The sequence below is a fragment of the Anser anser genome (genome assembly GCF_964211835.1).
Source record: "Anser anser genome assembly, chromosome: 11".
Classification (NCBI taxonomy): Eukaryota; Metazoa; Chordata; class Aves; order Anseriformes; family Anatidae; genus Anser; species Anser anser.
The window spans coordinates 9,597,644-9,623,454 of record NC_139732.1 but is presented as its reverse complement, the minus strand read 5'-3'; the positions used below and the strand labels follow the sequence as shown (position 1 = coordinate 9,623,454).

At 38.8% G+C, this 25,811-nt stretch overlaps 2 protein-coding genes across 3 annotated transcripts in view; one reads left to right on the top strand and one right to left on the bottom strand.

The window, feature by feature from the left end:
- Nucleotides 1-25,811, top strand: part of LOC310905612 (uncharacterized protein) — a 724,478-nt gene that overhangs the window by 23,201 nt on the left and 675,466 nt on the right. The gene's annotated exons all lie outside the window — the stretch shown is intronic.
- LOC310905597 (sodium-dependent noradrenaline transporter) overlaps nucleotides 20,725-25,811 on the bottom strand; it is a 67,873-nt gene continuing 62,786 nt past the window's right edge. For both annotated transcript variants that reach the window (XM_083852089.1, XM_083852090.1), the window contains exons 14-15: nucleotides 23,280-23,351; nucleotides 20,725-21,642 (exon numbers count right to left, since the gene is read on the bottom strand). In XM_083852089.1, coding sequence (XP_083708215.1) covers nucleotides 21,619-21,642; nucleotides 23,280-23,351 — 96 coding nt within the window. In that variant the 3' untranslated portion in view covers nucleotides 20,725-21,618. The remainder of the gene's footprint in view (nucleotides 21,643-23,279; nucleotides 23,352-25,811) is intronic.

Here is a 25,811-nt window from a genome sequence, read left to right as displayed (position 1 = left end):
ACATGTCAACATCCTGATGCTTGTGCAGTGCCAGAAACCTTTTTTTCTGGCAATTTATATATGCTTTTTCTCTAGTTCGTGGGATCACAAGAGCCCAGTTGTTTTTTCTCAGAGAAAGGGCATTGTCCTGTGTCCTTCAGGGAACGAAGACAGGGTGCATGATTCTTTAGAAATGTTTGGAGAATGTTTTCATGCACTTATCTTCCAAGGCCTGTAGAGAAGTTGACTGAAGCATGGAATAAATTACAGATGTTCCACTACCTCAACTGACAAGCTAACAATGTAAGCTTGCTTATGTTAAAACACTGCAGAATACAGGCACACTTAGCCTGGAATTGTAGGAGCAACTGTGGTTCCAGATTAAGTGTTTAGAAATTCATTGCTGTGTTCTTTAATTGATTGCTCTTTCACATATTTGTGTAAAACGTGTTTTATAATTCAGAAGACTTTAAAAAAAAAAAACAACAAACAACACAACCAATCTACACACAACTAAGTCTAAAGTCCAGTGGTGCCTGGAAGCAGTGCTTGCCTGCACATCTAGCTCTTTCGTGAGGGATTGTACCTTGATGTTAAAAGGATGTTATTCCATATAAACTGTGAACCCATCATACTGTAACTGAGGCTCATAATTTAGGGAGATTCTTCTTGAAGAGCAAAGAGACAGATTCCAGAGAGCAATTCAGTCCTTTAAAGATCCGATTCTTTAATGCTGTTTGGTGATGCCTTTTTCTTCTGGCTGTGGAGGAAGTCTAAATATGTGTTTACATTAGTATTTAAATTCAGGTCAGGACTGTGCTTTTAACACACATTGCCTCACATTTTAGCTTGCATGGAACAATCTTGGAGCAGTCTCCAGCACGTTACGTTCTGTGGTCATGCCTTCAGAAGTTCATGATTACCATTTGTAGCAACATATTGGACATCTGTCTTTTCTAATGGCTTTGAAGTAAAACATGACACACAAAAAGGAAAGCTACGTGGTCATCTAAGTTTGTGATTGCACAGCTTTGTGGTTATGAATTATTCTGTAAGAGTTTCTTGTGTTACTGGCAGAATAGAATTCAGCCCCTCAGGAGCTTCTTTCAGGTTTTAAGCAAAACCTCTTTATGTTTGCAGAGACATGTCACTTCAAAATTTCATGTTGCATTCCAATGTATGGACATACAAGGCGTTCCCCTGTATTTCCTACGTCCTATGTTTTGTCTGTGAACACTTCCGATGAGATTCAAGCTTGGTCATCCACCAAAGAGCAGAATTTTCTGCAGATTTTTGGAGGCTTTTTGCAAGACAGATATGGGCTTGTTCACGCAGTTGAGTCTGGGTGTATTTCTGGGTGGCTATTTTATGCAAGTATTGCTGCTGTGGAAATTTTAGAAAATAATGAAAGTCCCTTCTCTAGGGATTACCCTAATTCTGGTCAGTGGATTTGAGTTTATAGTTTATTATAGCCAGGTCTAATATAAGAATTTGCGCTCGGCGTAAACATGCATCAATCTAGTTGCCACTGGGTAGGCACACAAAGTGCATAAACAAGAAATAAGAAGGAATCTGTAACTCTGCATACTTGAGTCGTAATAGGGACAGGATTGGAATAGACTGTTCTGAGATACGGCAAAAGCTGGACCAGGAGCTGAGGCTGTGATGTGTTGTTTTTTTCTTTCTTTTCCAAAATTGTTGTTTTGTGGAAATTCTCTGGTAATGAAGCTTTTTCTACATTGGCACATGGCATTGAATAACATCAGACAATTGCATTTTTTTATGTTGTATAAATATCTGCAAAATTTATAATATAAATGATAGCTATGTATAGTATAGATGGTATTTATATATAGAAGAAATACTGCAGGAACTTCAGCTTCAGGAGTTACTTTGCATTTTGGTAGATTTCCTATCTACCTTAAGTTTTGGATGTTACTTAATATTTAACATTTTAAAATCACAGAGCATGTTTCTGAAAGCCTGTACAAGATTGAAAACATGAGTGTTTGTTCAAATGTTTTCCTGCTGGAAGATGCTTGACAGTTTTTACATGGTTCAAAAACATTCAAATCAGATCAGATGTAAGTTTTTAAGAATTGTAGCTTTTAGATCAGGAACCAGACAGATTAATGCTTTGTGAATTAGATTAGAGTTGAAATTGTCTGAATGTGTTTGATACCAGACAGCTAACAAAAATTTTTTTTCCTCTTGAATTGGATTAAACTGTTGTAGTCACAGCAATTATGTGGTGGTTTGTGGCCAGTTTACTGACTCTTATTTAAATAAATTTTAAGGAATTTTGTAAGTTTGACCTTTTGTAACATCAGATAGCAGCAGGAGTTTGGAAGGAAACCAACTGGCTAAAGAAATGTCAGATTTTCTCAAGCATATAATCATTATTGAAGATGGATTATATTAAAATTGCAGAACATCTTTGAAAACTCTCAAAGTTTTTCTTAATTTTTAGTGTTTAGTTCCCGACAATTTGCAGGGCTTCACTTACAACATGCAATAAAAAATTAAGAAATAGTGGGTGGTAACTGCTATTCTAAATACTTTGATGTACTCCTGATTCTTTTGTCCTAGCTAATAACTACTTACTCTGCTTGCATACTAAGACTGTTAAATAACATCCTGCAGAAAGAGAAAGGAAGGAAATTCATGGGAACGTCTGACAATTTCTCTGGAACTCTTATTTCCATTGTAAGTCAAGTGACCAATACTTAAATCTCTGTATCTGCCTTAAGGATGATCCAAACCCGGAGTGAAACTGCAGAGTTGTTTGAAATGTGTACAAATAGTGGAAAAATCAGTGAAGTGTAATAGTAATAAATTCTTGCTGATCTGTATAGGATCAAAATCTAGATGGAAAAGGTTTTTTGTATTTGCAATTTAGTAAAAATTCTAGTTAGTCACAATTTCATTTTTAGCTCAGAAATGGGAATGTAGCATCAGTCAAGGAATGCAGGAGCTTGTCACTGAAATCACTTTTTTCCTCTATTATCTGCATTTACTCTGTATAATGCTTTCCGATCTTAAAACCTAACTTTTGTATGTGCCTGACAGATATATGTAAAATACATATGAAATATCTTTTGCTGAAATTGCAGCAAAATGATGTGAAACAAAGCAGTAAACTGTCTCTTGCTTTGTATAAATGAAATAAATGAAACAACTTAGGGAGGGTTAACTTAGTTCTCTTGACAAAAGCTTTAATTTCTTGCCTAAGAATACAGCTTGTTTTTCAAAATAGCTAGCTCTTAAGCAGTTTTTGTTAAATTATAAGGCCCTCACTTGTTCAGTTCTAATTTTAGTCTTATGAAGAGTAAGGTTACGAACATGAAAATAATCCAAAAAATCTATCCTGGTGTACCTACAATACATGTTGAAGATATTCCTGGAAATTAAGCTGGTATTTGTTACTGAGAGGAGCTAATGAAAGCTAATGATAGCTAATGAAAAGCAGCGGCATCTCCTTTGTAACGGGCTATTTCTCAAATGCAGAGAGAAATGAAAGGTGTCTCCTTAAACTATGAAACAACTGTGTCACGGTTCTGTGGGATGGCGCCTGAAAAGATGCTTTAGGACTTAAAGCAAAACATCTGTAAGAGGTGGTGGGGTGTCTCTGAAGTTGTGTCATGCATGAGATTCCTGGGGAGGGGAACAGAATAGAGCCTGAACCGGATTCTCTGCCCAGAACTTGCTTGCTGTCCTAATTTGTGTTGTGAGTTGTGTCAGAGCCGATATATCTCCAATATAGCTCTGCACGGAAGGGGTGAATGGGAGCACAATTGGCTGATCTTTCCCTTTCTTTTCTTCTTCAGCTGTTTCATTGTACCTTAGCTTTGTACGCAGTGACTTTTTGTGCTGCCTCTTTCTGGATGACAACAGCCTTGTGTACTTAAAGGGTAATGCCGTCTGGGCTTCAGAAGCATTGAAAAGTCAGTGGAAAATGTGAACTACTGAACTGGCATATTGCAAGAACAAAAACAAGTCAGAGGAGTAGAAAGCAGCTCTTTCTGTTCTTAGATAAGGGAATATTCCACATGCCTAGGAGGGACACTAATATTTCAGGTTTAACTTTTAAATAAATAGATTTAAAAACAAAGAACAAAATAGTTCAAGGAATGCAAGGTCAGCTCACTAGGTACATTCAATTATTTGCTCTGTCACGTACTTAATAAAAAGCAAAAGAGCAAAATAGTGGCTTAAAGATAGGGTTGGAAATTCCTAGGTTCCTTTATAGCCAGAGCGAGAAGGAGATGGGCTGTTGGCTTTTCTAGGGAGGTGCACTGACACCCAGTGTGCACCCAAGCTTTTCTTGCAGTTCTTCTGGATGAAAAAAGTTTGTTCTCATACAAAACTGGGAAATCAAAGTTCTTGTATAGTCAATTCTCAGCCTTGTTACCATCCCACTAGAAATGGGCCTAAGCCCACTGAAACCAGAAGCCAAATCTCATAATCACATAATAAAATCAGACCAGCTCTTTTTAACACTCAAGCTTTACAGTTTGCAAATGCAGACCCTTACCTGTGCTTTTGCAGATCATGGGATGCTTTACCAATATTATTATCAATATTTCAAATAACTAATATTTCAGATACTGTGTTCCTCAAGCTTCTGGTGTATTTCCAGGGAGTTTCTTAGTCTAGAACCACTTCACTGCCTTTTGCTTAATTATCACAACCTCTGAATGCTGTGATCTTTCTTTTGTCCTAGGTGAGCTTTAGTACTAACCTTACCTGTAGAAACAAAAAGTATTTTTCTGTGGTAGTTTAAACATCCTTCTCCAGTTACAACTGTCTTCTGGTCTCTTCTTACCTGACGGCAGGTTACTTTTCTGTCAATGACTGCTCCCTTCCTGAACCAAATGAACTACAAATGCTGTACGTAGCTTGACTCGTTTTGAGTAGAGATGATTAGGAAACCCACAGGCAGGTTGCACAGCCAGCAAATGTGAGGTGACAGGAGAGGCAGTAACCTGTGCAGTGCAGCTAGGGGTCAGTATTGGTGTCAACTAGCGGAGCTGATGCTGGTCAAGGCATGCCATGACCTTCATTAATGCTGTAGGTTGGTTAGAGGGCCCTCCTTTCCCTGTGTGAACCACCCAGCAGCAGCCCTATGACGCCTTTGTCCCTTCAGAATTGTCATTATCGGTGGTGGAAGCATTGTGACAGCAGAGCTGAGAACAGGCTGTAAAGTTAAACCAATGTACTCATTACAATTCGGTTTTATTAACTTTAAGGTTGGAAAGCAGAAGCGGAGGGGATGCTGTTAGTGACCTCTTAGCAGAACATGGAGGACTTAATGTTCAGCTCTGTGGGCCAAAGTTTTAATGAAGACAGGTGGCAGAAAAATCAATCGGTTCTAGGAACTGCAAACCGGACAAGATTCATTACCTTGCAGTGTCTGTTTCACCTCAGGCTCAAACATTTTGGTCTGTGGCTCTTCAATGTGTGTTCTGGAAAGGAGGAGGGAATGGTTTAGATACACGTGATTTTGGTTGCCAGCAAATCATGCAGATTTCCTTTAAGCTTTGAACTGAGATAAGTTTCTCCCTTCTTGGGAAGGGAGAAATTAGTTTTTGTTAAGCGCATACTGAACAGATTTCCCTGTTTCATTGCTCACATTGGACCTGGAGAAGGAACATGAGCTTTCTGTATAACTCAGCCATGTGCATGTGGAATATCCTGCGAGTCAGGTGTGCCTAGATATCTGCCCCAAGCCTCTCTCTGTTTCCTGATTCTTACCCCATAAGCGATTCTTGCCCCATAAACAGTAGTTTTTTGTACTAGGACTGAATTGTACTCAATGCTAACTAGTCATAATGAGATCTTTGTTCTTATCTTAGATTTTTTGATTTCTCCCATATAAGAAAAAAGCATCACTATTTCAAAAAGTATTTTTTAAAATTTTGTCTTATTCCCCACTTGCATTTGCCACTTGATGAAATGCCGACTACCCTGGGAGGTTTGTGACCCTCACCCCTTGCTTGTGAGCTAGCACCAGCATTGGAGAAAAAGGCTTGCTCTGTTATGGGCTGGATTTGTCACTTCCTTTCTTTAGGAGGAAGCTAATATTCTTTACTGTATTCCAGTTCGTGGGGCCTGATGCTCATCCATCTGTAGCAGCTTTGCCAAAAGCATGGTTTTACTTCCATGTCAGTTGTCTGTTCATGGGGTGAAATGACAGGATGAATTTTTTTGGTTAAGCTTGTTAGTTAAAAGTTGATTTGAGGGATTAATGGTCATAATGATGTTCCAGAACCTAGTGACCTTGTAAAAATTCTTAATTTCTGTTCTTTCTCTCCACCCATATATATGTGCGTGTATGTGTTTATATGCACTGGGCAATGGGTACAATTGTCTTGGAAGACTGTCAGCATCTTCCACTGCATCTTGTTGACTTGAAACATCTTTTGCATAAACTGTGCTTTTTTTTGTCAATTTTCATCTTTCTGTCAAAAAGAAAACCACCATTTGGGTAAAAAAGCATTGACTTTTAGATGGAAAAAAAAATGCTTAAATTATTTATACCTAGGCACTCACTACTTAACTGTTGTGGCAAAGGATCAGAAGTAAAATAGCCAAAGAGTTGTTGCCAGGTTTAGAACGGTGTTTAGCCTCCTTAGCTGTAACGTTTTACTGGTTTAAAGATAGATGTGTTCATGTTCTTAAGGTGGCCTTTTGTTCATAAGCAACAGCTGCTCAGCTGCAAGCACTAATGAGAAAAGAAAGATGCTTGGCAAGGACAAAAATGCTGTTGACACATATCTATCTGCAAATTAGTTGTTATAATTATGAGTTGTTATAGTTATTAATTTTGTGCAGATAAACTGTGAATGATGGGTGGTTTACATTGTGAGTTTGGTCAGCAGAAGACAGCTTCGCCTGTGAAGGTAAGCCATTTCAAGCCTTTTGAAAGGTTGTGCCACCATGTGTAGGGTTTTGTTCTTTTTATTATTAAAACTTGCTTGATAATCCCATTCTATGAGTAAGCTTAGGCTGTGTGATAATAATAGTATTTGGGGTATTGATGGCTGAGGTTGTAATGACAAGTGACAGCAAATGGCTTGAGATGTTTCACAAAATTGTCTCTTTGGGTTACAATATTAGAATTACTTCTTAATGGAGCATCTTGTATTCTTCTGTCAGAAGGGAGAGAAGAATTTTGTCAGTACCAGCACAAGCATGTGTGGCTCTTGCTGTTCATATATGCTCATTAATATTGGAAAGACTGATGATATGTCATTTTTTCTAGTGGCAGGGTTCTTATTGTATAGAATCCTATATTTGAGTGATCTGCTTTTGTAATTTGTAAGGATTGTTCAAACCATAAGACACCTAAGTAAAGTCTGGGTAGATACAAAACGTTTGAGGCTGTGAGAGCAAGACGACACTATAAAGGTGGTTGAATTCAGTCCCATATTTTATGTCCTATATCTTTTGAATCTTTGGGAGATGTCTTCCATGTCAAATGATGGCATCTGAGCTTCTCTGCAGACGGTTTCAGCTTGGCAGCCCTCACTAAGGGAGTTGACTGTCAGAGAGAATTCTGCCATTGCAGGGCATGGAGATTATAATAGAGACACCATTTTTTAGTTTGTGAAATCTTTGCTTGTCTGATTTTTTTTTTCACTTTTCCAAATTAAAGAAATGGCTAGAAATACATGCTATTGATTCCAAAGCTTTCAATTTAGCAATTGAATAGCTGTAACTGATGATTTTTCAGTCATGATGAATGTCAAAATAGCGAAATTTCTTAAAAGATTTGCTTTCATGTGAACTACAAATTGGAATGACAAGCACCTCTTCTTTGAAAGGTAGTATTATTTTTCTGCTTGAAATTATGGCTTTGTGATTTTATTTTATTTTATTTTATTTTTGCTTTCCCTGTATGCTTTATTTCTCCTGTAGCTCTCTGGAAAGGTTTATGTAAAAGGTAACAAATCTCAAAATAAAAAAAAAAGTACAGTTTGGTGGAATAGATGTAGGTGAAGCTTTCAAAGGAAATAGAATTTATACTCAGAGTTACAGACTTTGAGTTTTTATCAGTAACCTAAACTGCACAGTTGCTCTACCAGGACAGGGTCAGGAGCAGCTCATGGTAATATTTGGGCTGAAAGCCAGCCTGTGGCACTGAGTCATGATGAATGATGTTCTGTAGATGGATAGACTAGCCACTTCAGCAAGAAAGTGAGATAAAAATAGGTCTACTTGAATTAGAATAGGATTTGAAGCTAGATCCAATGAATTCTGTACTAAGTATGTGCCTATCAGTTGGATAAAGGGAGGAAGGCTGCCCTTTCTTTGTGTTGTAAGGATGCATGTGCATGAAAAACTGAAACTAAGAAATATTCTAAAAGCAGTAATGACTAACCTATTTCACTACCTTTCTCTGTTCGCTTAAATAGGTTATTTTCATGTCCTTGATCTCCTAAATTTTATTTTATTGTATTTGGAAAGGTCAGTGGGAAGCTCCTTACTAACTTACTGAAGGTGACAATTCTGTTCTTGCAATCTTTCTTACCAGGTTGCCTTAATGTTGCTTCTTAAGTGGCTGTGACAAGGTTGATGTAGTTTGGATCCAAATGTAATCCTGTTATCTCATAACCTGTTGTTCAAGGGTCAAAACAATATTTTTCCAGTTTATATTTTATTAAATCCATGTATATACCTGCATATGAACTGTAATTCATGTCAGCATCTACCTTCACTTCCATATGGAGATTACTTTTAGAGAGTTGTTTAATTGTAGATGCATGTCTACAATTATAGGAGCAATTGTTTACATGGGTAAATGCTTCTAGTTTCCCTGTTTCTCATCATCTCTTGATGTTATCATCCCATGGGTTTTACTTATAATTCTCAGATATTGTTTCAGATATAAGTTTCTTTTCCGTGTTGTATACTGCTGTTCTGTTGTTGTTTAGGCTATATCCAAGTACATTCTTCCACTGATGCACTAATCTTATTCTCTGGATTGCATTATGGTAGTGTCTTGTGTGCATGTCAGATCTGCTTTCAGCTGATCACCAGATGCCATCCAGAAAAGAAAATGTGGACAGCTCTGGACATATGTTCACAACTGTCGCTGCTTATCAAACCTACCTTGAGCAAGCTATCCCTTTGGAAATTAAATTTATAGAACTGCAAGGATCCCAACCTTGTTGGATTAAGTATCTGGCACCTAGAAACGTGGAGTTACTGTTGAGCTTCTAACTCAATAGCATCACTGAATTCTGTGTGCAGAGTTCAGATTTTTTTCCCATCTCACACACTCAGAAACATCAGAAGCTAATTTCCTCCACCCTGTCTCCTTTGAGCCAAGCTGAGGTGTCAGTAAGATGAATAGTCACATTTTTTCAGAAGGTGGTCACTTTATGCTTTAAAGGCACAACCAAGCTATACTTTTTGGTTGTGCTCAGGCAAATCTGGGAAAAAAAAATCTTGAGGATTGGAAGTAAACTACTTGCCTTTAAAACTTGTTTCATATTTCATGTCCTTCCCTAGGAATATTATTGTTCAGTGCAGTATTTGTGTTGGGTATGTCTGCAATTATTAAGGACAGGGTGTAATGAAGAACCTATAAGTCAGGCTCTGCAAAGCACAGACTTGAGATGCCTGTTTGATTTCTGCTGCTCGGAAGTGAGGATTCTGCATTTCTTCCACGAGGAGGAGTAGGGGACTCGTGGGTTCCAAAAATGTTGTCATCCAGGTGGAAATGCTTGGCACAGGCATGTGTCCAGAGCTGTAACTCCTCATACCTGGAGCTCTGAACACATGTTGTGGTCCACTGTGGATATCAAAGCCATGGTCTCTTTCCAACAGGTAAGTGAATAGGACTTAAATGTCAAAAATAACTGAGAGGTACTGCTTGTACAACAGTACGTGATGATTCAGTCGTCATCTGGCATATAGTACGTGTGTTCTCGACTCCATGCTTAAAGATTTTGCCTTTCAAGGGATTTGTATACTTTACAGAAAATAGTTTTTGGATAAAAAAAACACACAAATGTTACTGTTGGGTATTCTTACATATTTGCAAGGAAATGAAACTGCTGGTCTGAAACTTAATTGATCATTTGGCAAATAGGATTGTTGCTTTTTAGATTCTGATTGTTTTTGTTAAAACATCTGTTGCAGCATAATACAGCTATTAGCTTTGTAAGCAGTCTTGCCATCAGATTATTGCACAAGGTTTATATATCCCCTGGGACCTCAGAATTCGTTGTTGCAGCTTCAGAGAACGGCTTGATGAAAAGCCACTCGTTGCTGGCATCTATATGATGAACTATCATTCATGGCCAAGAAAAGTGTATGACTTACTTGTTTAACAATGATAGAGTAGGTCATTGTAGTGAACATGTAGATGTTGTGCGTCTTTCAGTAAGGGAATGATTTGTGTGGGTCATGAACGTGTGAATAATCATCTTCTGGAAGTAACACAAGCAAGCTGTTACGAACCCGTAGACATGCTCCTTTCCCTTTGTGCTGTTCAAACAATATACAAAGTAGTGATGTGAACTGGATTTATTCTTTAGAGTCAAGTAGCAAGCCAGCTTCTTATGGAAGCTTCTCTATGCAAATCCATCTTTTTTAACATACAAATATTACCAAGAAACTTACACAAACTGGGTTGGAATTACTGAATTGAAGCATTCATGTTGTGACTGTTCCTTCCTTCTGACTTCAACTCAGTCATAGATCTCTTCTCTCTCCTGAAATAATTACGCTGAGCTAAAAAGGAAACCTGTTTAAACATGTTACCACTCCATTCTTAATCTTTGAAGCAGAAAAACTGGGAGCTAATAGGCCAAATGGGGCCTTAATCCTACCTGCCTTACGTTCTCTGAGGCTCACCAATGTAGAGACGGAGGAGGTGTAAGCAGTTTCCAAGGACTCTTGAGTGGTGTACAGGAATTGTTGCAGCAACTAGGCTTCTCCAGTCTCTACAAACAGGCCTGGAGAATACAACGATGGTCATGTCAATAATGCTGGATGCTGGGAAAATCCTAGTCCCTGTCTGAGTTCACAGAACAAAGACCCCACATGAAGGTACTCTGAATCCTTCCCTGCTGCTCAGTTGCCCAGAATCGGTGAATTGCAGAAGTGACTTTACAGAAGTGGTTTCACTCTGTGTATTTGGTTTGGCAGGAGTAGGACACCAAGTCGTCATCAAATCATTTAATAATAAAAGGTAGTGTACATGTTAGAGGAAAAAAGGAGCATGTAATGAAACTCAACTTCATTATAAAATGTGCGAAGGAGCGTTTAAGTGCAGACACATACAGCGTGGAAGATCTCAAGGGACTGCAACACTCCTCTGTGGTACTGGCAGCACAACACCAACCATGCATGCAATCACAAGGACCAAAACTCAAGCTTTGAGCAGGCTAGTGTCATGCTCCAAGCTGTGTGAACTGCCAGGGCACAGCAATTTCTCAGAATTGTTCATGAATAACTGCTTGGACCAAAAACCTTAGTTGTAGTTTTGCTCTGTTTGCAAATCTTTATGTTCACGTTTGGTAATATTGTAGCAAATAGTTGCTTGCAGAAATATTAGTAGAAGCAATAATTTTCATGTTAGAATTTTTGGAAGCAAAGGCTTTTTTGGGATAAAACTGAAAACCTAATTCTGAGCATTAATCTCATGAATTCATAAGAACTGGAATTCTGTGTCAATTAGCTGAGACAACTGGAACTACAGGCCAGTCTGTGAACAGTTTGTGATTGGGAGTTTAGCAGGAAAAAAGTCTTGTCTAAGTGTTCCCTGCTTGATTATTTTTTGGCTATAGCAAAAAGGAGGGAAATCACAAAACACTTAAATAGAAATCAATTTATTTTACTATTAATGTAGGTGTCTTAAATTGTGTTTCGTTTTTCTAAGTCTTAGTGACTACAAGTAATAAAAGAAACCACCAGCATTGATACCTTCTGAAAATATATGTGGTAGGTATTTGGGTTAAAATTGATTTTTGTCCATGTACTCTGTGAACTGCATCTTTACTGAAAGGGACTACAGATTTTTGCCTGAAATGATAGTAAACTTTACAATTTTATTTATTCTAAAGCAGAATTGGTGTTGCTCCTTTCGTTGGGTCGGTGCTGGATCAAGGCTTTCACTGCTGGCTGGCTAAATCTGAGCCGTAAGTCATAAGACCAGAAGGTTGGTTCCTTGTCTGGTTACTGTGAACTTTGAGTTGAACTTGAGAGAACCATGCTTCAGAATGCTCATGTTAAACATAATTTTATATAGCTAAAATAATTTCAGTAGTCAAAATTTGAATTTATCTTCTGCCCTGGCATACATCTACATACACTTACAGCGTGCTGTTAGTCATGTGTTCTGAAGGAACATCGTGGGCACTGACTGGCTCTGCCACACCAAAGAGTTAATTTAGTAGCAAGAGCATAAAGATGATTTTAGAGGAAATGGTTAGGCAATAAATTACGATAAAATAAGGAAAGATCATATTGATGTAAGAAGAAAACTGGTAGTTGTGCTTAATGCCACTCATTCCCTAAATGCAATTTTTTTAAGTCACTTTTTTGGGTGTTTTAGTGAGCTTTAATAACTGAGTGAAGAATTCTAATGCCAAGTGTATGCCATTGCTCTGCTCTGAGGTCTTGCAAAACTTTCCATAGATGTGCTGTACTATCATTGTTTTCGTTTTTGAGGAAGTAGGGGGACCTTCCATTCTCAAAGAATTACTTCTGATTTATTGCTCTAATTATCCATTGGATTATGCAAGTGAGTGTTTCTAGTTCTTCCCCAAATATAGCAGTATATTTGTAGTTTAAGAAAAATAAAGCTACATTGTTTTCTCTTCAAACTCCTTAAACAAAAGATTATTACTTGTAGTTATTACTTCTAAAGGAAGAACTAGGTGCATTCTGACTTCTCTCCAGCCTCCAACTTTCACTTCAAAGATAAAGTGCAGAAGCGCACCACAAAATTTTAAGTTAATTTAAGTTGTAAATATTCAGGTAAGAGGGCAAATTGAAATCTCGTGTTTAGATGTAAGAAAAGTAGATGTTGAAGAATCAGAGATAGGAAAGCGTAGTACTGCTGTTCCTGGTGGTTTTTACCATTAATGTCACTGGTACCTGATTTGCTGTTGCTTTCCTGTGTGTTGGAAAAGGCTATAATTTAGGTTCTTTTTTGAGCAAATTAGAGAAATAACTAGAAAAGTTCATATTAATGTTATCCACATGCAGACAAGAAACTTGTTTTCTATGGTACTTTGAGGAGGGAACAAGGTTTCTATTATTTTAAGTGAGCCCTGCCTAATTTTATTTTCTCAAGTGTGCTGAGTCAGACTTGCAAAAGGACTGAAATGGGGTCAAGATGGCAATGTGGTAAATGTGAGGGCGCAGGGTAGCCAAAAGTGGAAATTTCATACACAGACTTGCTGAACAGCAGAATCGGTTTAAAGAAAAATTTGTGAAGCGCTTGTATATTAATGAAGCAACTTGGAATTATTTTAATACTAATTTTTGGTTTTAAATATTTTGCGTCATTAAAAATTGGCACAAATTTTGTTATTCCAAGTTCTCAGCTATGTTAAATAATTAAAATATTTTTTTTTCTTGCTTGAAGATAGAGGAATATAAACAATTGAAGGCTGTACCTTAACAACACAGATGTATTTAAAGTAGCTGAGAGAAATAGATTAGTCTCTGTACCTGACAGTTAGGAAATTTCACATCAATTTGTGATGCTCCATGCAGGAAAATAAGCAAATTGTTTAAGTTGTAGCAACAGATCATCGTTATCCATTTTTCCATGTCAGATGAGTAGCCTTTTCTTCCTGGCTGATCCATAAATTAAGAATAATGTTCTTATGGTTATTGCTAGTGATGGCAAGTTAATGGATGAACAAAAGGAAAACGGGAAACTATATAGCCTCAGGGAAATTACAGCTTTTGTGCTATGCATTTGGACCAATTTGTGGTTTTTGAAGGCCTTGATTTTTTTCCTTCCAATGTCTGGTTGTGAGACTCTGATTTGCCTTGCTGTAATTATGTTCCTGAAGGGAGTTCACCTGTGGAAGCAAACCTACCCATGGGGCACTAAAAGGATGTCAACCACTTCCTGAAGGTTGAGAGCTGCACCGAGTTCCCTCTTTGGGTTGTAGGTGGCTGCCAGTCTGTACAGCCAGCCGCAGCCTTACTTGTGGAGGCCTTTGGTGCAGGGCTGCGAACTGTCCTGCTCCAGCCCTGCTGGCCTCCGAGGCCAGCCTTCTGCCTCCACGGAAGTTGCTGCAGAACCAGTGCCCCGCAGCTGCTGGGAAGCTTGGGCTAGAATTGTGCAAAGGGCATGTTGCCCATCACAGCTGGGAGGAGGACTGACAACGAGTAAAGTTCTCAGTTCAGCTTTTAATTGACTGCCATAAGTAAATTCTTGGTACATAAGGTTTTCCTTTATACTCTTTTTTTATGTGCATATTTCTCAGATTTTATTTAAATAATTTTATACACAATATTGGAATAATCTGTTACATTAATGCACAGCTTAAAACAGTTCTTATTTACACTGATCACAGACAGACAGAAGAATGAGGACAAATACTTTACATTCACCATCTTTATCAGCATTTTAAGTATAGTTAACTGGCACACGTCACACACATCCATATCCATATTTATAAGAATTGTAGTTGTTTCTAATTACACAGGGCATGTAGGTGTCTCCCTTTCAAAAATAGTAATAAAAAAAAAAGAAATGCCATTTCCCCAGATAACCAAAGACAGACAGGAAAAAAAAAAAAGAGGTGAACGGACCTGCAGATTGCACAGTTAATGGAATTGGGTGTGGAAATGTCATGGCTGTGTTTGGACACTTTTGGTCACTGGGGCACCTTGGAGAGTATTTTTACTAGTGGCAAGTTCAGAACTACTACGTAAACTTATTCCTGAAAACTGCAATATGATCTCTTACTTTGGAAGTAGACCTGTTGGACACTAATTTAGTTTAATGTCAAGTTGTCTAACAACACAAAATTGCAGTCAAAGGATGCTCTGTTTCTTTCACAATATAAATTAAAAACCATATGACTTGTTCATACGATAATAAGGCAGCAATGGAGAATATTGTGCTACAATGTGCATTAGCTGTAGGTAATGTTTTATTCTCCTTGATCGCGTGTTTACATTTATACTCAAAGGCCAACATGCTATGGAACTAGACTGGCTGACTACAAAATCTTATAACGGAGAAATAGGTCCTGTGTGATAACCTTGTTACAGCAAAGTTGAGTTTCTCGCCTTACAATATACACTTATATTCTATGAAAATTAAAAAGAACTGGTAAAAATATTAAAATATTTCCTATACAGAGATACCCTTATCTAAGGTAACGTCTAGTCACTGCTATAAAAAGGCATTACAAATTAAGTAAAACATTGGTGTAAACCAAGTAAACACTCACTATAAAGCTTTTATCTGTAAGGCAAATTTTGATCAGGCCTATTAGAAGATAGTTTCAAAATGTACTATTTGGAGACTCTCCCTTTACAAGTGACACTATCCATAGCACACGAAGGCTACGTCTTGCAGATGGGCTCACAGAGTGCACTGTAACTCATTGCAAATGCAGGTCACCTGCAAGTCTGAGGTCTCTTGGTGGTGACCAAGAAACCGTGACACCTTTAAGAGAGCCGGCTTAAGGCTTAGTGATTTTCTTAGTTCACTGAAATTATTCTGTACCATCGTTAAGGAAACTAAGCAACTTTTGGTCAGCATGGCAGCTAAAGAAACACCTTTAGAAAGAAGGAGAGCAAAGCACCTGGACGGCCCAGGCTTGCTGTTGGTGCTGAGGCATGGGAAGGCCTGCTGTTGGTAATGGGGCCTTGACATGAAGGCTGGACTGTTACTTGAGCCTGCCCTGCCCGTTTCACCTTTTCCCTGACCCCATCCCTCCCCAAAAGCTAGCGTCCAGGTATCTCCACGTCTCTAAGGAGGACAACTTCACCCAGTACTTGGGACTTCTGTTACTCAGACTTCAATTTGTGTGCTTCTGCTAGGGCAGTCATACAGTGGTTGAAAACTGTCTAAATATATTCTGTTGTTAGATGCCAAAGGAAAACTGATGAAATTGTCATTAAATGCAGCTAGTTACATTCTTCTGCTGGCTGACGTGTCTTTACCTGCCATCTAGTTCTCTGTAGCAGTCAATATCCGATGCATGTAGATGCATCTAAATTAGTTCTCAGGCAGTGAACAGTACTGCTTTACCAATTACCAGCTAAGGATCTTGGGCCTAGGTAGATACAGCTTTTATTTGGAACAATGTACAAAATATCTGAAATATTGTGTCTTAGGAAAAGCTTCTCTATGCGTGGCATGGTATGCATGTCTTACCATTCCCCAGCTAAGCTTAAGCAGGCAAAAATGAGCAATTGTACTTTTAATCACAGCTAAAGAACATGTGTGTGCTTACTTGGTCATTGAGTGCTCTTGGGTGATAGCCAGCAAAAACTGTCCTTCAGGAGTATGAATTCAAGAGTATGAATTAGAGGGGAGCAGGTGCTTGGAGAATTGTTCCTGTTGAAGTCTGTTTTACAAGGACTGAAATGGCTCAACAAAAAGGTATCTTCCACAGCACAGAAACACTCAAAATGGACCTTTGAGCTACAACAGTTTCCTTTATCTGATCCTCTCTGAAACTCAGTGATGCAAGGTCACAAGAGTAACAGGGCTTAACTGACTGCTTAACTTATGTCAAGTACTTTAGGAAAAAAAAATAATTCTTGACTGCTTTGCAATGTCCTGTAAGGGTGTAACCTTTTCCTAAAGGAAGCTAGCATGTGCTGGTTAGTCTTCTGACACAGAGCATATACAAACAATTTCACGCTGTTCTCATGTACCAACCACTATCAGTTTGGTAAAGGAAAGTCTGTAACAATTCATGCGTCCAAGCAGCTCACTAATTCAGTCCTGTATGGTGATTTCTGGCCAGCTTTGCTTAAAATAGTTCATGTGCTTGTATGTGAGCTCTCAGCTTGTATATAGATATGAACCTAGTAAGGTTACATCAAGATCCTGTTGGACTTCTGCAGTGTATTCCAAAAATTTTTAGCTTTATCTAAGAGCTTAACTTTCCACTGCTTTGCTAGGTCAGGCCACAGTCCCCAACAGGAACATGGGTATAAGTCTGAGGAAGGTAGACTGAAAAAGCATTTTCCTTCGGAGGAAAGCTTCCAGAAGCTTTTATAGAAGATCTGTCTCTCGGTACTACAGCCAAGCTTGTTTGTTGAACTTCGAGTCTGAACCATCATGTTGGCCTTTAATTTAGGGAGAATTCTTGCACATCGGCTGACCCATGTCAGCCCTGAGAAAACTGTGCTAGAATAAATGTTTTACTGCTTTGAGAGGCTCAGAACACGCACATAATTCCTGCAGGTAGACTAATATATGCTGTCACTTATTGAGCTGTGATAACTTCTATGTCTGAGTACCTCAGGCCCATTTTAAAAAGTTTTAAGTGGGTGAAGCAAATAAGCCATTTGTAAGTCTCACCTCTTTCAAGATCCTTGATCGAAGGTTTAAATCTGGGTTTTAGGAAAGAGATTAATGCTTGCCAATGCCTCGCAAAGCTCAGTGAAATCAGTCCAGGATGTGAATGACAGCTACCTGCTCCCACAAAAGCAAATATCTGTTAATGGTTGCTGTATGAATCAGAAGAACTGTAAAATAGACATGAAAAGAAAAATAACTTTCTACGTGCCCTCCTCCTACAACCTAGCAGTACAAAATAAACTTGATTCATGTTAAAACAATAGAGAGTGGATGTATACACAAGATGTTTGGGCTTGACGTTTTTAGTAATAGCATTTAAAAGGCATTTTGCTGAGAAGAAATGGCCAATTATAGGGAACTTCCTCTGGGAAAATTACATACAACATATATTGCACGTGCAGTTAGGGAACGTGTACAACTGTAACAGCCACGTATTTCTCCTCCTACATTCTATATTTAAAATACCATGTTTGATCCTGGATTTCCTTCACTAGGGTAAGATGTTTCAAGTGTTGCCAAGGTGTATGCCTCGGGACATGACAGAGCACAAGAAAGACGGACAGAAAAGGTTTGGCTCAATCAGAGGCCAAACACTAAATGCAACTAGTGCTTTTTGGGCAGCTGCTCATGAAGGACACATAGTCTTTCCAGTAGAAATATAAATCTCTGGAGTTTTAGTAATGTAGCCATAGAACAATAACTGATGAAAAATGTTCCTGCAGTGCGTATGGGGGGAGTACAAAGGAAAATGGAGAGCCTCTCTTTGGTGTTAGTTAACTTTCTGTGGCTTGATGAAACAACGTGGGTCACAGGCAGGTGGTCTTCAGTAACAGAGAAGAAGGTAGGGGTGGCCGGAAGGGAGATGCTAACGTATGACAGCTGCTTCCTTTATCAGATTAAAAAAAGGTTTTCAAGACTTTTTCTAGAACTGTGAAACAAGCAACTTAATCACTTCACCCAATTTTCTCCACTGGCTTGCTAATGGAACAGCCAACTTAATTAGCAGGGTAATGATGCTGCATCTTGAATAAGCTTGCAACCAAATTTTTTTCGTTTTGGAAGCGGGCTGCCTACTCCGTCAGCATATACTTGTCATCGCAGGGGGTATCTGGGGGAGCACCAGTCCCCAGAGTGACTCTGCTCCCCCAGTAGATGTAGGTGAGAGAAATGGGGAGCTGCTTCTTGGCTGAAAATTCAAGACAGAGGAAGACTTGCAGGTAAGAAACCCCCTGGGTGATAAGATCCTGACTAGGTCGAACAGAAGGGAGATGAGGATCTTGGTGGCATTTGCTATTTTCCATACTGAAAATGCATTAGGGAGCTTAAAGTGGAAGCCTAAAAGGAGCTGGGTGCCAGAGCTGTGGCTTTTTTATTACTGTCTATGCCATAACACTGGAAATAAAATCTTGTCTTCACAAGGGTTTTTATTACTTGAAAGGGCATTAATTTGAGTCTAATGGCATCATTTATCGTCCAGGAGGCATGAGGTAGTTGAGCATCTTATTCTGTGGAGAATTGAGGACATGTTCTCCGTTTCTGGGACAGAAGTAAGTCATATTATTTTGTGGTTACTTCCTCTGGGCGACGTCTTGAACTTAAAGCCCAGCTGTGCAATCATGCATCATCTCTTTCATTAGGGCTATTCCTGGTAATAAGATTCCTGCTATCTCTGATTTGCCAATTGTTTTCTGTGTAGATTGCACGTTTTGTCTGTAAAACCTCAGAACAAGATGGTAAAAGTGCAGTGGAGTCCTGAGCTATAAATATTACACTAAACCTAAGAAGCTAAACAGTAACAAAAATAATGTAGTGGGTATTTGCCTCGGGAGTTGGTATTTAAAATGCTCCTTATGCACTGGGTAAAGCTGTTTCCACTCCCATGTTAAGATAGCTTTGTCCTTATTTCAGAGCGGAGTGGTGATGAAACAACTTTTCCTGCATGGGTTTTGCTACCCGGGTGGTGGTGGGGTGTTTCACAAGCGAACATGGATGCAGGCTGTTAACATTTACAAACATGAGCAAACCAAGCAATATATAATGTGACAAGCAGTTAAAACTCCCCAGTAAAAAGCCCCTCGGAGTTTCAAAACTTGGTAATTATATCTATGCTAAGAAGCTTCTGAGCGGTGCCAAACCTGTGACTGAAGCAGCTGTATTATTGAAAAAAAAGCTTTATAACAATGGAAAGATTCCCCTGTAGTTATGGAAACAATAAAAATGGGATTAGCTATAAAGTTGGTGGGATGTTTTTTTGAAACACTCACCATATTTTCACTGTTTGGACTTTCCTGTAATTACAGAACTAAAGCAGTAACCTTTGAAACTCCTTTATTATTGAAATATATTTAATAACAAGGTTTAAATGACTATTGGCCATCAGCTGGACCAGAAGATATGACTGCCTTTATAGTTAGAAGACTGTCCTTTGGGTTTAAAGCCCTGTTTAAATAAAAACCACTGCTTTGTCACACAGTCTTTTAAAGAAAATGGGACAGTACTTGGTTTGTTCTGAAGTATTGATTCCATTGGAGGAAAAGGAAGAATAAGGAAAGAAATTTTCTGGCAGTGCTCAACAAAAATGGCCAACATCACTTGTGGCTTCTGAATTGGATTATGTAAAATGTGGGTGGGTGGGGGAGAACACAGGGAAAAGAAAACAATACAATTGTTTTATGAGTAAAAAGCCCCATCCTTGTAAGTGGTCTCTTTAAAAAGAAGCTCTGCATAAACTTAAAAAATGAGCTGAATTGAATATATAGAGGTAAAAAAGAAGAAAACAGAAGAAAAAAATCAGAGGTAAGGTCCAGAGGTAAACTTGAGGCTGGATTCAGCTCGGAAGCCACTGCTTCTGAGAATTCTGACTTCTTATATATCTAGTGATAAATACCTACAGGAAGAAACTCAAAGCTACCAAATCTAGTGATCACTGGGAAGATACTAGAGTGGTGTATGACCACAGAGAGTAAGAACAGCACCCAAATGCAGAGTTTTTGTATCTTCTAGCTTGCATAATGCTACCCAAGAGGAGAGCAGGAACAGGGTTAGGAAGCTGAGTATGACTAAAATATCATTCTAATTCATTCAACACAATCTTACTATGTTTTGGTAGGTGAATCCAGGTGAGAGTATAACAGCATGCTCACGATAGCAGAATAAAACCAAAGTTTGGTATTTTGGTGCCTCTGGGAAGATTAAATAATTCTAAAAATAACTTTCTATATATTTTATATATGGTACATTCTTTATTTGGCATATAACAAAAAGATGAAAGTCTGACTATTTGTACGTGACTCTTTACAATTAACTGGACAAGTCTCTAGAGTATGGATCATGTGATAAAGCTATTTTAGTTGTTGGCAGAAGGGAATATGTTTTTGACTAAGCACAGTGTGGTATAATCTGTATTCTGTACTTAGTAGCCACACCAGGAATTCTGTTCCTGTTGCTTGTCAGCTTGTAGAATTAAATGGACAGAAAGCGGCGCAGACATGTACAGTAAAGACAACCTTCTTCACCAAGAGAAGAAACTAATAACAAACCCCTGAAAATGAAGCACTGTGTCTTCATTTCAGAAGGATGCAAACTCATATCCCAAAGGATAGTATGGCAAGAAAGCTAGTGACATTAATACATAGTTAAAGTTGCTCTTTCCTCATAACTGAGATGTACTTTTTCCTTAGATCTAAGAATGTTCAGGTGGTGTTGGTTTAAAGCAGGTCGTGGCATGAGTATCTGAAGTAATTATTACTGTCTGAAAAGTTTAATTCACTTCTTCACGATAAAAGAGCATTTAACGTATGTTGATTGCTTTTTTTTCTCTGCTCCCCCCTCCTCCACTTCTGCTAATAGCAAAACTCACAAGTTTTGGTCATGTAGGGATCTCATGGCACCAAAGGAGATAAGAAAAATTAAACGGAGTCTTTAAAGATCATTTGAAGCCAAGTGATAGAAGGGAGGCATTGAGAACAGAGAGCAGATGTCTTCCCTCAAAGAGTCAGGAGGTAAGCTCTGAGCCAGCCTGGTCCAAGCGTCATTGAGGGAGCTTTGAACTTGACTTTTCTGTATTCCCAGTTTAGCTTAATTTATTGGCTTTTTCCTCAACCTGTCGGTTGTCATATTGTTAGCCAGTGTTGAAGCTGTAAGGGAACAGAAGTGGTTTAATAATGTTGTATCACGTGATAGTAGTTAGAGAGATTTTAAGTACATTGCTTGACAAATTTAGTTACAAAGAGGTCTCAGAACAACCGATAGATCACAACTAAATTTCATTGGATTCCAGTTAGCAGTGAGAAACACGCTGAGTATAGAGGCTATTGATTCAGCCCTCAGCTTAATTTTAATATCCAGAGCTGTGGAAACATGTGAAGAAAACTTTTGTACCTGCTTGGTTATTTTGGTCAGTGTTTTGCTTACATCCTTAAAGAATAACAAAGCACTAACTACACTTCAGTGATAAGACCTATTCCTAGATGCTTGTTGAAGGCACCACCAAATTAATGTAACGTGCCCTCGTGTTTGACACATTTTGAGGGGTCACTAGGGTTTTGCTTCAACGTACACTCTTATTTATAATTTAAGTGACGTCTGTTTGTTTCCTTTTTGCCATTACGGATTTGGGTTCAGAAGACCAGTGCTATGTAGGAATTGCTGTGCATATCCCATTCACACAGGAACATCTGACTCTGGAAAAAATTAAACTATTACTTACAGCTGCAGCATTACAAATCTTTGGATAACTGAGGGCAGGAATAGGGGAATGAGAAGGCAGAAAGAGGTGCTTTGTTACTACAGAATCTTGGCCACATCACATAAACTGTGGTCATGGAACGGGAAGCTTGTTTCCTGCTTCCATTCTGCACCCCATAAATTTGCACTGGGATTATTTTATCTAAAATTAAAAAATATATATACTTCAAACAGTTTTTTTCCTCAGTATTTTTCAGAGTAAGCAAAAGGCAAACTTCTGTTTTCAATACCAATGTACAAACCAGCACTATAAAATCTGGGTCATGTTTTGAGGTGGTGTGCATAATTCTAGTTGCTTTCAACTTTGAAGGCAGAAAGTGGTCCAGCACGGATGCTGATAAGAGTAACAAGTTTCATATTTGCATCCTTTTTATCTTCTACGGAAAGGACTTTACTTCAATGAGCTCATTTTATTTGCTAAAAGGAAAGCAGCATTTGGAAGACTGTAGCATATATTTCATGGTTGCTTAAGAAGTCTCCAGCTGTGTTTCAGTCAACTGTAGGCCTGTGGGGAGAGCCTATTCCACACAGCCTAGCACAGGATTTCCTTATGGCTATTATGTCTAAGCTCCGACACTGGATTTTTGGTTGCTGTTTACCCTGTGTCATACTTGAAATGTAGAAAATATGACTTCAGATCCCTGTGTAATAACTGAGGGAGAGGATGTGACTTGTTTAAATGCACACGATAGCCTGGAAATACATTTATCTCTTGGTGAGATCTTATTGTGATTAGACATTATGACCTAGGATACCGGATTTAAGTGACGTGCAGCATTGTCTATTTTGCTTAGTCATTCCCTTACAGTGCTGGAAGGAAGGTGCCAAAGCCTTCCATCACAGTTGGTGCACATCGTACTGAGCCTGGTGCACGTAGTCCTGAGCCTCCTGATTGGCGCTGTGCTGGCAGGAATAAAGAACCACAGACCTGGGGGGATTCTCTGGGATCGGTGCAAACCTGCAGTTGTTGCTAAAGGCAGGAAAGGGTTGGTATGAGTAGACAAAGCATGGTGAAAGGAGTACAAACCTTAAACTGCCTGACATTTCCTTGGGCCACAAGTTGGTGTTCGTTTTCAGGTGTGATGCAGTAAGCTAGTCTCTAAATCAGAGGGGAAGAAGAAGAAAAAGTCAGACGTATGAAGTGGGATTATGTCTGCAGTCCCCAGTCTACAAAGGGGAAGTGTGAACTTTATTTAAAACAGTAACTTAAATCTTTAATATCACTGTCATGTGCCTTTAACTTGGTCACAGAGCTTCTTGTAAGCCCCTTGATATTAGCATTTAATCTAAGAAGTGACAGCAGAAAGTTTATGCAAATACTGAGTCCAAATATTTAGCAAGAGCGTATGGAAAAGAACACCACGAACAGGACTTACATCCCCTGAAATTCACACTTCTGATGTTAGTCCTGAAATGGGGTTGGCTAGGCCCCGTGGGAGAGGAAGGAGGTGCTGACTGTATCCCTGCTCGTCTCTCTTGTCTGCCCACTGCCGTGCCATTTGGATCATATGCAGATTTTGGTTTACCAGGAACTTTCAACTAACCTAAGGACTTCACATTAGACTAAGTGCATGCTTTGAGCCATGATTTAGGGTATATCTTACGGTATTACGGTAGTCACTTCGATGTAATATAATAGCTTTTTGCCATATTTCTCATGAGGGGCCTGAAGAATTGCTATCTGCAGGAGCTATAAAAATAAAAATCTGTGAACACACTACCAAATGAATGAAGGTTCTTTTTTGACTGTTTTTGGCTTCTGCATCCCACTGTCAGTAAGCTTGTGCAAGCTGGCAAAAGCCTGTTGGGCTAGTACGAATTATTCAATGATACTTAGGTACTATTAGAAAATAGATTTGTAAACACAGAGAAATGGAAAGAACTGAAGGGCTAATAAAATAGCCAGAAATGAAACCTAGACGTTATGTGTGACATAAGTGAGATGCAGGGCAAGAGGGGTTCCCATTTTGGGGTGCCTTTCTGATGGGAACATTAAGAGGTGACTGTAGTGTTTTGGAAACAAGGCATTTATCCCTTAGGGACTGCCAGGGCCATGCAAGGGGGGTGTGCCCTACCCAGATAAAGGGTGAGATGCTATTTTCTGCTTAATTCTCTGTGTAGTGGTGTTTTGGTGTTTAAGAGCCTCAATGTCCTGCTGGAGCATTGCATAACTCTAGCTGTAGAAAAGGAAAGCCTTAGAGCTAGCTATAAGTCTGATTTTAGATTGGGTCATAAAATGATGGCCATGTGAGGGGACAAAGACAAAAACTGATGCTGTATAGCAGTGAGGAGTTCTACTTTCTAAACTAGAGGTTTTAAGGCCATAGATAAGAATTTAAAATGACAGCAATGGTAAAACTGATATGATCAGTGAACCTGGGTCCTGTGCCATTCTGAACTGATAAATTAAGAAAAGTATGGGGGAATGAATTGTAAGGAAATAAATGCATTTTTCACATGGAAACAAGGTTCCTTTTAAATAGAGTTAATAATAATATTACACATAAACATAAGTGAAGTTAAAAAAAAGCTATTAAGCTTTCATTGCCAAATCCTTTACTGTTATGAAAATCATTTGAATTAGGTTTTCTTTTAATTCAGTGCCTTCTTATTATACTACTGCTTTTAATAAGATGGTCACAAATTGTTACTCCTTGGGATTTTGCTTTATTCAGTGCATGGAGCATGTATGTTATGGGTAAAATGGGTTTATGCGGTGAAGGGTGCTGCTACTTAGCACCCTGGCTCACTTACAGCAGTACAGAAGCAAGAGGCTAGATGATGAGACCACAGGCAGTACCCATACTATAGGAGTTAGGAGTGCTTCTTGATTTCCAGATCTATTTCAGCACCTTGGTCTCTCTAGAATATAAAGTTTCAAGTATTCTGGTCTTAGTGATGAATACAATGGAAGGATCTGCATTGATTCTATCCTCTGCAAAAGGTTGGAGTAATTCCATTAAATAGATAAGGACATGTGTTTGACAGAGGAATTCAAACACTGAGTGGCTGCTGTTAGAGATAAAATGCTGGGCTAAATGGAACCTATTGCTCTGACCCAGTGAAGCATTCCTTCTGTCCTTGCTGGATGCTCATTAAATGAACAAAGGCACTCCTGAGCCCAGGGCTATGCTGGGGGCACATCCTACCTCCCAGCACGTGGATGTAGTTTTTAGAGATGGGTGCAGTGCTACGACAGCAGCTCTGAATTAACTTTGTACATAAGTCTGTAACACTCCCATGTAGAGTGATAAAGCATGCTTGGGGCTTTGTTTAGGTAGAGCAGCATGAAGACCATCAGTTCAAGCTGAACATGAAGATACCATGGTTTGTATGTCTTTTGTTAAAGAGGACAAGATCTTAGCAATCAGATCAGTTGCATGCATCAACAATCAGTTTGTAAAATGATTATGGTGCTCTCTGGAAAGCTAATTTCTCTCTAGAAAGTAGAACAGGATGCAGTAATCCTGCCTCAAAACCCCAACCCATCAGACAGTTGGATCTAAAAGGTCACTCATAAGTAATAAGTTTGGGGAGCAAGAAAAACAAACTGCCAACT